The 11,659-nt window shown below is 41.8% G+C and overlaps 2 protein-coding genes across 2 annotated transcripts; both read left to right on the plus strand.

Annotated features, from left to right (window-relative positions):
* Positions 1-1,476: 1,476 nt before the first annotated feature.
* Positions 1,477-7,124, plus strand: LOC108150335 (phospholipid scramblase 2). Its single transcript, XM_017278458.2, is given in 6 exon segments — positions 1,477-1,823; positions 1,826-1,873; positions 2,718-3,069; positions 5,531-6,021; positions 6,086-6,244; positions 6,499-7,124. Coding segments are annotated over 6 exon segments (1,239 nt in total). The 5' UTR covers positions 1,477-1,694; the 3' UTR covers positions 6,559-7,124.
* A 652-nt stretch (positions 7,125-7,776) lies between these two features.
* Positions 7,777-9,608, plus strand: LOC108150334 (insulin-like growth factor-binding protein complex acid labile subunit). Its single transcript, XM_017278456.2, has 2 exons — positions 7,777-8,416; positions 8,487-9,608. Exons 1-2 carry the CDS (start codon positions 7,802-7,804, stop codon positions 9,474-9,476), a joined length of 1,605 nt encoding a protein of 534 aa, XP_017133945.1. The 5' UTR covers positions 7,777-7,801; the 3' UTR covers positions 9,477-9,608.
* Positions 9,609-11,659: the final 2,051 nt, after the last annotated feature.

The following is an 11,659-nucleotide window of genomic DNA, read 5'->3' on the forward strand; positions in this document are numbered from 1 at the left end:
TTTCCAGCATTTCAGCAGCCTGTCTCTTTCGCTCCAATGACAACAGACCACCCTGCCCACGTTTTTTGTTTTTCTCATTTTTTTTTCTCATTTGTTTTTTGCGTTTTACTTGCGTCGGAAACCGCCATTTTTTATGCGCGCTAACTACGCCGCCCTCTCTATTCCTCTCTCCCTCCCTCCCTGGCAGCCCCTCTCTGTCGCACTTTGTAAGTGTAAGGGAGGCGCACCCTCACAATGGAAATTCGCGCATTAGAAAAAAATGTGGGCTGTGCTCTGTGGTAGAAGTGTGAGTGTGTGTGTGTGTGTAGAGGTGTGCGGCATACAAAATGGGGTTTTTTTTAGATATTTAAGTATCGCCCTTATTTTAATTATATTTAATAATGGTCGATATCGATGTAACATGAAAACAATTTTGTGCAAAATATTTTTACCACTTACATTGTAGACTAAAAAATTGCGGAGTGAAGCCAGTTGGTAAAACTGTTTTAATTAAAATACTTGACAAATAAATTGCTTTTAGCAACCAAAAAAAAAAAGTCTATTCGGAAAAATAAAAATGGGTGCAAGCCCAAAATATGTATAATTAAATGCTTAAGGCAATTTTAAAATTATTTTAAGCCATAAATAAGATGGGTTTATTTTTTGAAAGCATTTTATATAATAAGTTATAAGTTTAAACGATAAAGTTAGCTATTAAGCTAGTGATTACTCATGAACGATGTTGATAAAATACCATTTGAAAACTTGTTGTCATGCTATATTTGCTTATGAAATGTTTTTAAGCATTACACAAAATATTTAGTCCAATTGAAGTTATATATCGGTTCGGACCGCTTCCCAGACTTAAAAACCGTCAATATTCAAATTTAAATCCCAAACGTACTAAAATTTGATAGCAGGGTGCACAACTGCGGTATGTGTCTTTGCTTTTGCTTCCCTTTTCTGTTAAAAGCAGAGCTCTGTTAGAGGCGCTCGCTATAAACAGATGGTGTTAAGAATTTTAACAAGAATTGGAGTGGAACCAGGCTAGTTGTGCTAGAAATGGAGTGGAACCAGGCTAAGTTAGCAAGAAAAGGAGTGGAACCAGGCTAAGGTTGCAAGGAATGGGGTGGAACCAGGCTAAGTTTGCAAGAACTGGAGAAGTTAACAGTGGCAAGAAAATATCGTTAGAAACGGATTAGCATAGACAAGCTCTGACAAACATCCAAAAGAGCGACTTATTGAAAACGTCGATCTTGGCATCGATATTCCCCCACCTCCAGCGGTGAATTTGCGTACGTGTGATGGGTTTGTGTTTTGCAGTGAAATGTTAGCGAAACGTCGCACTAACAGCAAAATGTAAGCGAAACGTCGAACTAACAGAATGAGAGAGTGTTAAGTTAACAGTGGCAAGAAAATATCGTACGAGACGGATAAGCATCGATAGTCTCTGTCAAACATCGATAGGACCGATATTTTGAAACCATCGATGTTTCTCCACCCCTAATCGAAAGCCACCTGATTGAGCGAAACTGACTGGCAAAACTTAAAACATAAATAAACTTTTTAATAGTGCGGCCAAGACATAAACAGCATTGTTGCGATTTCGTTGGGGACGCGGCCGCAACAACTCCGCTCCAGTGCAACAACAACGCAGCACGCGGAGATCAGCAGAAGTGCAGGCAAATTGGGAAATCCCCGGAAAATCGAACGAAATGAAGAGCAACGTTAACCAGGGCGGTTACGCCCCACCCGGTTTTGGATCCGGATACCAGCCAAATGCTCCGCCTGCCGAGGGATTCGGCTACCCACCGACCCCCAGTGGCGTCCACTCGGTTCCCTACCCCCTCCCCAGAACCCCGGTCAACAGCAGCCGCCGCCGCCCGTGAATTACGTGAGTTCCGAAAGTGTCCCCTCTTTAGCGCTTGAAATGAGTGGCTAATGAAGGGGGTGGTGGTCTATAGGGTGCTCCTTGCACACGCACCCCAACCATGACGTCATGCCAGCTCATATTTGCTTATTTTTAAACCAAAATCACATAATGGAGGAGATTCATTCGATTTGCTACACGCGATTCCATGGAATCAGCGGATAAATATAAACAACAGCTTTTTTTTTGCCCAGGCAAACAACTGCGATAACAATGTTGTCATAAAACCAGTAACGCAGGCTGATTAAACAAGTGGAAAGTTGAATGCTCTACGTAAATTTATTCCAATATTTCTATATTTCATATTCAATCTATAGTATATAAATAAAGAAAGAAGTATTTTAAATTGCATTTAATGTAAAGTTATTATTTTAATTGTTAGTAAAATGGTTTCAAACTGGAAATTGTTTTATTTTGATACAAGCAAAGCGGGTTTTTAAAAAATACCCAGTAAACGCCTTTTAATATTTAATATAATCAAAAGTTTTATTAATATCAAATAGAATAGAATTTTGTTATATATTTCAAACTGGATGCATTTTGAAGTCCTAAACTGCTAATTAAAGGCGGGCTCTGAATTAAAAGTTGAATTTTCAACCAAAGGCTTTATTTGTGCTTTATTTTTATTATTTATTATTCACTTATGCTGTACTTTATATGTTGAAAAGCCTCTAGGGAGGAAACGTGCCGATAAGTAGAGCTTTAAAACTGGCCACGTCAGAGAACTGACAATTTATCACAACGCCCACAAAAAAATTGTATATGTATGTATGTTACTCATTTACCTCTCAACACTCGATCGTTGCAGGGCTTTTCGCCGGGTCCCCAGCAAGCCGGATACGCTCCAGTTCCCCAGATGCCGCCGTACGGAGACGCCCCGCCCTATGGAGCCGGACAACCGCCCTATGTGGGCGGCGGAGGTGGTCAACCACCCTACGTGGGTGGCGGGGGAGGACAACCACCTTATGCCGGCGGAGGCCCACCGCCCCAGGCCTTCGGCGGATATTCCCCCGGACCAGCAGGCCCTCCACACGCATTCGGAGGCTATCCACCGGGACAGCCCCATCAGCCCATTGTCACGCAACCGGGAATGGGACCAGGAATGGGTCCAGGAATGGGTCCAGGAATGCAACCTGGAGTGGCACCTGGCGGACCAGCAGGTAAGTAATCGGAACCTAGAATTAATGCCAAAAAAAAAATCGATTTCAAATTTATGAGCTTAAAACCCTTTTTGTGAAGACCACAGCATTTAAAGGGGGAAGTCGAAAATAACAAAGGATTTTTTTATTTAAAAAGAAATCTTAAAAATATTTGGAAAGACATAACATTTGTTTTACAAACCAATGCCATCATTACTTTCGCCTAGAGTATTTTGACCTGATTACTTAAATAAACAGTTCAAAACAAAAATAATTTTGCATTACCCAAAAAAAACCAAATAAATGTCCTAAAAGATGAGAATAGCCCCTGTTTTTTTTAGGAGGAATGACCTACAAAATGAGTCATATTTATCCTAACACTAATGGACTAAGCTCATTTTTAAAGGTCATTGTTGTTAACATTTTTATTGTTCCTGATAAAGTTATGTTCCTTGAACTACTCTTATCAAAACAAATAATAAATGTATTATTTTCGACTTCCGCGGTTAAATGTCTTTTCTCTTTGTGATCATTCATCATATTCATATCTGATGTTATCTCTTATATAATCTTGCTACGTAATACTCCGCTATCGGATTATGTTAGGGTTCGGCTCCTTGAATCAAAACAAAAGCGCATCTCTGTGTGCTGGAGGTGTCATTGCCCTGCGACTGAGATAATGTCCAATCAGTTGTCTCAAGTCTTCTCGGAGTGCATCCACTGAACTCATCATCGCAGATCGAGGTGCATAGCTAGTCCAGATCGGTGGAGAACAGGGGGTGCCCATCATCTAGCATGAAACCCGAAAAGCAAAGTGGGGTGCAAACATTTACCTAGCCACTTGGGAGAGTGTTAGAGATCTCGAGGTTCTTAGACCGTCTGTTCTTATCTGTGTTTTTGTTTACACGTGCCTTGATCTGTGCGAAATGCGCTGAAAACCGTGTCAGATCTTTGGCGCTTATCGGAAAGCGGAACGTCCGCCTTAATTGAACCAATAAAATAATACAAAGCGGCATTTAAAACGCCCCTCCGTCATGGATGGCGTTGATTTTTCCCCGACGAGCAAGAGCGGTGCTTCAGTTAGTTCATCTCTGTGCAGCTGAGCAGGCGGTCGTGTCTCAAAAAGTCTAGTAAAATGTCCACCGAAAATCCACTGAGTGGCGTTTCCACGCTGGACCTGAGTGCCAGCGAGAATCGGGGCAACGCGGAGGAGTCCCACGGCTCAAGGAGCGTGAGGAGCGGCTCAAAGGTGCTGCGCTTCATCTGGCACTCGCTGTACAGCCAATACAACCAGCTCTGCTCGAGATCCCAGACCCTGAAGCAACTGGTCTCCCGGGAGGCCAACAAGCCGCTGCCCAAGAAACTGAGGCACTCCATGCGGCTGAACAAGTCGGCCAAGCGAAAGGGATACGAGTACTACATCAGCGACGAGGACAGGAGGTGAGGAGGTCATAGGGTCATGGGTCTTGGGTCGAAGGGTTTAATTAAATATATACCGTCTATAGTTTACCAATCTTTCTTTGTGCCCTTTAAAAAGTATAAGTTTTCTAAGAAAACTATCATACAATCTAGGCAAAGATAAGTGAGTTGCCAAGTCAGTATTAATTCATAATTTTAAAGTTACAGAAACTTTAAATTTACATTAAACAAGGGCTTTAAAAAGATCAACCCAAAAAATAATACCCAAGATATAATAAAAGTTTTTTTAATCAATTTTTATCAGATATTCAAAGCGATATAATTTAAAAATCTAGAGAAGTGTTTCTAAAACTATTAATTTAAGCAAGCAAATAGCTACGCGATTTTAATGCAAGTAAGCTTGTCTAAACTATAATTTCATAAAAAAAAACTTTTATATGAGTCGAATGATTATTATTATAGAGTCAGCATCCAAGCACCTTTTTGTGTCAATATTTTTTCGATAAGCTTTCTCTACTGTAGTTAGGTGCGAAAAACTTAAGTCCAACCACTTTTGATCTAAAAACATCCCAATTATGCAAATCATTTCAAGGTTGCTCACGTTGTGAAATTGAAGATTTATTGGGACGTTTATCTTTAGAGCCCGTGATATAAAGTATATCTTAATCGCTTAGATTAGATTCAAGAGCAGTGGCGCACTAGCCAGCATAATAGCTTGTGGCCGGGCGGTTGTCAATGGGACATTCAGGAGGGGTCTGCTCCATTGTAAAAGCCTCCAATTAGAGGGGCCAAGCAATTGTGCCGGCGACATTGACCAATTGACACACTGCCAACTGAACGAGCTGAACAAGATGCCCTTTTGTGTGGACTAATTCAATTTACCCATCAAGATTACACCAAGATAAATAGTACATAACATTCCAATACACAATAGAATAATTTAGAGTTTTCTATTTTAAGATCATATTTTAATCAACTTAATTTTAAGAGTCCAAAAGAATCATTATTATGTTAATTTTAAGTTGCTTAACGTTTGTTTAAATTAATTAAAATATTTTTGCAGGAGACTGGATGAGTATACCTACCGGAATTCCGAACTGTCCGCGCGGATTGGAGTACCTTACGACTATCGACCAGCTTTTAGTTAAGCAGAAGGTCGAGCTGCTCGAGGCCTTCACCGGTTTCGAGACCAACAACAAGTTCTCGATCAAGAACGCCCTGGGCCAGAAGGTCTATTTCGCGGCGGAGGACAACGATTGCTGCACGCGCAACTGTTGCGGTCCGGCGCGTCCCTTCGACATGCGGGTCTTCGACAATTTCCAGCAGGAGGTGATCCACATGCACCGGCCGCTGGCCTGCTCCTCCTGTCTGTTCCCCTGCTGCCTGCAGAGCATCGAGGTCTCGGCACCGCCCGGCAACGTCATCGGCACCATCGAGCAGGAGTGGTCCATCTGTTCGCCCTCGTTCCGGATCCTCAATCACCTTGGCGACACGGTGATGCGCATCGAGGGACCCTTCTGCACCTTTTCGCTCTGCGGCGACGTTGAGTTCAATGTATGTTTGTGACACTAATATATATATATATTAAACAATTTTATTAACAATTACTATTGTTCAGGTTGTGTCGCTCACCGGCGAGAAGGTCGGCAAGATCTCGAAGCAGTGGTCGGGCCTGGCACGTGAGATTTTCACGGATGCGGACTTCTTCGGCATTAGTTTCCCGCTGGACTTGGACGTGCGCATGAAGGCCGTATTGCTGGGGGCCACATTCCTCATCGTAAGTGGTTTCCTTTGGTTAGAGTTACATAGTAATCCAACGTTGGCCTCTGCCACACAGTTGTATAGCGTTCACTTTTATCGATTCAAGCTGTTGAGGCGTCTGCAGCGCAGATTTCGTTGGTGCTGAGGTAACATTTAAGCCCCCAGCCCATCAAATCCTCCAGCTTAGTTTGAGTAGGCTAACCCAGCTGCAGCTCCGTGATCTGTATCCGCATCTCAGACTAATTGTGTGTGCTTCTCTCTGTCCCACAGGATGCCATGTTCTTTGAGAAGTCTGCCAACCAGGAAACCGATAGACCCGGAATGCTCTAGGAACCATGTGGTGGCTTGTTCTGCGACTGTTTATGCGAGGCGGCTGGTTGTCTTAGCGAAGTTGCCGAATGCTGCACCGACGATTAAATGTTGTATACTATCTTTGAGTTGCCGCTTTATCCAAATTTCTTCCCTGTGAACTGTCGCGAACTAGTCTTCTGTACCAAATGCTTCGTTGATTTTTGATAGACAAACTGATAATCAAACCTATTCAACTCAGGCTCCCTTCAACGGGACATCGCCAGTATATGAAACTAATGTTAAGTTATGAAGCATTTTTGCTATTTCGCCTCATCATCGAATTATATTTATCGACAAATCTGCTTCATTTATGAATTTACACCGATGCACACTGAAGCAAGAACTAACTAACGAATGGCTCGTTATAAAACCATGTACTTTAAACTGTATTTTGAGTGTCTTAGGTATAGACAATATATTATATATACCAATGTTTACTGCTAAGCTGTCAGGAAGTTTATATTTACCCTTATTGATAACACAGATAAAAACCAAATCCATGTTTTCTTTCTATTTATATGGTCTAATAAATCATTAATAATAAATTTGTCCCTACAATATCTTATCTGCTTAAATATGGCATATTCATGCAGAGCCCGATCTTACTGGCCTTTCACGTTTTATTTTGAGCAATTCATAACTTATATTTTATTGTAAAAATATATAAAATTGTTAATGCCATATTCAACGAAAGATCAGCCATTCGAAAATTTTATTTTTAAGTGTGGGACTACAAAAAAAAAACCTATTTGTGTCATAAAGTGTAAGTTGCACTCTTTGGGCAGACATTAGAACGGACATTAATGTTCTTAACCAAATTATTTTTAAAATACTTTGTGCATAAATACTTTAAGTAAATTTAAATGGCAGATAATACCTTGGTTGGTACTACTATTTATAGACGCAGTTTTGAAAATTTATGGCTTTAAATTTCAACTTGGAGCTCTATAAAGCTATACAAAAACTGTGTTTTTGTAAACCAATATGGGCACTCCATTTAATGACTTTTATTGTCAGCTTTCCTTATATTTTATTTTCTCGGTTGAGAACTGATTTCCTTTCGATATCAAGAAGACCACCTCTAACCCATCAGCTGATTTCGTTAAATTCGATCGGAAACCGGCTCCTCAAGAGAACTGAAACGAGTTTGATCTGATTAAAAATAAACTCAAATTAAAGCAACGCACTTGGCACACAACTTGTGCCAAGTTTAGTTGCAAAAATGCAGGCATTGCGAGTTCTCATCGGTCTGCTTGTGGCCGGAGTGTTGGGAAAGGATCTGCAGGAGTGCGAGGACCTGGGAAAAGGCAGCCATCTCTGTCGGGAAATCGAAAGCTTTGAGCAACTGAGTCGTTACGTTGGGGAAAACTGGCGCAGTGTAAAGGTAGTGAACGAGCACACAGGCATTGAAAATGCAGAAGATGGCGAGTTGCAGGGTCTCTCCAGTCTGCTGCACTTGGATTTATCTGAATCCGGGGGCGTTACACTGGGAGAAAGGGGACTGCAGGACTTTGGGGCTCTGCAGGCACTGAATCTCACCCACTGTCAACTGGAGGAGCTGCAGTCGCAGAATTTTCCCAATAATTCTCAACTAACCAGTCTGGATGTGAGCTACAATGACATACAGATAATCACGGCCAAAGTGATGAGCGGATTGGCCAACTTGGAGTATGCCAACTTTTCCAACAACCTGATAGCAGAGATAGAACCCAATGCCTTTAAGGATCTCAAGAAACTGAGATTTCTGGATCTGACCACAAATGAGCAGGAGAACGTGACTCTGGGCGAGAATGCCAACTTGCGCTACCTGTCCATAAGTAACAACAATGTGAGAGATGTGAGTGATCAAGATATTTATATAGAAATCATTTTAAGACCATCATATAACTATTATTTTTAACCCCCAGTTTCAATGGTGTCGCCTGCGTGGATTGCCCAAGTTGGAGGAACTGCACCTGCACAGCAACTGGCTGGAGAACCTGGAAATGGGCGTGTTCTACGCCTTGCCAAAACTGAGGGTCTTGAATGTTTCCAACAACAACTTGTATGAGATCAAGCGAACGCTTTTCTTGGCCCCCGGCGAAGTGGCACCATTGGAGCTGCTCGATTACAGCTCAAACAATGTCAAAGTTCTAGAGGATTCGGTATTTTGCAAGCTCGGCAACTTGAAGACCCTCAATCTGTGGCTCAATCAGATCAAACGGATCCATCCGAGGGCTTTTCTTGGACTTGCATCCTTGGAATCCCTGCAACTGCAGGGCAATAAAATCTCGATTCTGCCCGAAGAAGTGTTTGCCAATCTCACGGCCTTGCAGAAATTGGATTTGAGTAGGAATAATATCAAAAAGTTGGGTATGCAGGTTTTTGGGGCAACTATTCTGCGTAAGCTAACCTACTTGGATTTGAGTAACAACTTCATTGCGGAGCTGCATCCTCTGGCGCTTTCTTCGTTACCCTTTATCAAGGAACTAAGGATGAGGAGAAATAAGTTAATTAGCCTGGATCTGCGTATGTTTGCACCTCTGAGACGATTGCAATGGCTGACGATCGGTGAAAATCGACTCGAGGAGCTTGAGTCCGAAAATCTGGACACCTTTGAGAAACTCACCCACTTGGAAATCAATAACAATCGACTCACCTTTCTGCCGGATCTGAAGTCATCCGAAGGTCTTCAGAACTTGGGGCACATCAGTCTGGAGGGAAATCCTTGGCAGTGTCTGTGTCTGGACGAGATCACCGCCTGGTTGAATGGCCATCAGGTGGCTTACGCTCGACCCAGCAGCGCCTATTTCAGTGGCAAGAAACCCCTCTGCGTGGTCACGCCCATGGAAAAATGCCTGCGTCTCATCGATGAGGTGAGGGCTCAGGGAATCGTCGAAAGCTACGAGAAGATATAGACTTTATAGATATAAGCATTTTGGATTTACCCTTCTTAAGCCAGGGTTTCAGTTCTACACACGTTTTCTTAAGAGGATCATGACACTTACTCCTTTTAAATAAATATAATTAAAGTCTTATTTAATATTAAATTACGTTTTTTGGTTAGATTTAAAAAGAGAAACCCAAAAAAGTCCTTACTATAATTTTCATTTATAAACTGACTAACAAAATACTTTTTATATTGAAATCAGTCAAAATGAAAAACAAATAAAAATCTATTTACTCTTGGAAACAAATAATAAAACCTTTTTTGGTCCAGAAATTTCTTAAAAATTAAAGTCTTTAATTACTATTATTTACAGTCCCTGTTAAACATTAATTTAAACCATAACTTTAAATTTCATATGTACTTAAGCCTGTTTAAATTAAATTAATTCATTCGAACTTAAATTAGATTTTCTTAAAAAAAAAAACTGTGTTAAATCCATAAGAACTCCTGATTTTGAAACTCATTGGTCTGGCCAGTTGAGGAGTAATAAATCAATATCCACTAAGTGCCGGGCTGCAGTTTCTGTTGTGGGTTCCGCTCCGCTCCGTTGACTGACTGGCCGTCCGCCGCAGGATCCTTGGAGAAGCTACCGTAAATCACTGACAATTGGATGACCATGAGAGCAAAACTTTTAGCCAGCCAAAGTATTTGGCCAACTGCCGTAAAACAATAAAACGGAAGGCATGCGATGGGTGGCGGAAAACCGAAGCAGAGATTTTCAAATACTTAACACCACTTAGGCGAACAGTTGGACAATGACAATGACTGAGGATTGGGAATTGTGAATTGAGCATTGAGGATTGAGAATTCCGAGTGGCAAAGGTGGGGATTTGATTGTTAAGCGTAATTTAGCGCAAGAATTTTTATTAAAATTTCCAATTTGTTTGCAGATAAACTTTTACGCCAGCCGCAACGAATTGACTGATTGACAGATGAAATGGGACTGGTAAGCGGTAGAAGTTTGGCACCAGTTGGGTAATGAATCAGGCAACGGGCATGATAAGCGAGTTATGAATGGCTGAATTTACCAGCCGAGAATGCCGGGGTTTTCCCATTACAACCGAACAAGTTTCGCCCACCCATCTTGGTGCACGAATGCATAGTCAACTGTGTGAATGGGTGGCAGGGTCAGAGCAAGTCGGGCACAAGTATTCCAGGTATTCGCACAAAAGGACAATGGACCCGGGAAGTTGGCAACCAGGACAAGTGCAGTCAATGCGCAATTACGGGCATAAAGGGCGCAACATGCCATATCCTTGCTCAACAGCTGCCATAAAAGTTTTACTTCGGCCGAGGCCTTAAAGCACCTCAAAAACACATTCGGAGTGGACTAATTAAATTAAATTTTCGGTCTCACATTCGCCCAAATGAATTAAGTGCCCTGCCAAAGGTGAAATGTGAAAGGTGAAAGGTGAAGGTTTCCTTGGCGATTCCTGCGGTCAGAGTCCGTTCAATTAATTTAGCAAAGAAACGCTGGTCGTTCGTGCTCTTGTTTGCCCAATTTGATAACCGAAATGGCCGGAGTTCCGCTCCACTCCACTGCGGACATGACAAACCTGTTGCTCCTCCCCGGGGAAATTTTCGGCGAACCCTCATCAAACTGGAATGAAGCTCCGCCGAGGTGTCAAAGACATGCCGGCCATCAATTTCCCACAGATCGCAACCCCTGTCGACTGCGTAATATTCTCTAAAATAAATTCAAATTCAAATTTAAACCCATTCCCATTCACAAATTCACATCCGTTGCTAGGTGGTTTTGCCTTTTATTTTTTATTCTATAGTCGGCTGGAGTGGCCACTGCATTCTCATTTTGTTTGGTTAATTACGTTCACGGCTAATTGCATTTCTGTGGCTTAAATGGCCACAAAATTTGTTAACAAAATATTTGCTAAAACATTTTTGCACAATTAGCCCCGGTCATTGTGTGCTGCATTCCGCCTGTCCGTGTTGTGCACATCCATTATGCGCATTGCTGCTCCGCAATACATCGGAACTGGACGAGACTTCAAATTACAGCATGTGCGATTTTGTGGTCGATTGCACTTTCAATTATCACCCTCGGCACTGCTTCAAACTGAAAGTTAAACCTAAACATAAAATACAAACAATTTATTTCTTTTAAATTAGACCTTTTTTCTAACTTTTACTCAA

Source organism: Drosophila elegans, unplaced genomic scaffold (genome assembly GCF_018152505.1).
Source record: "Drosophila elegans isolate 14027-0461.03 unplaced genomic scaffold, ASM1815250v1 contig_208, whole genome shotgun sequence".
In the NCBI taxonomy this organism is placed as follows: Eukaryota; Metazoa; Arthropoda; class Insecta; order Diptera; family Drosophilidae; genus Drosophila; species Drosophila elegans.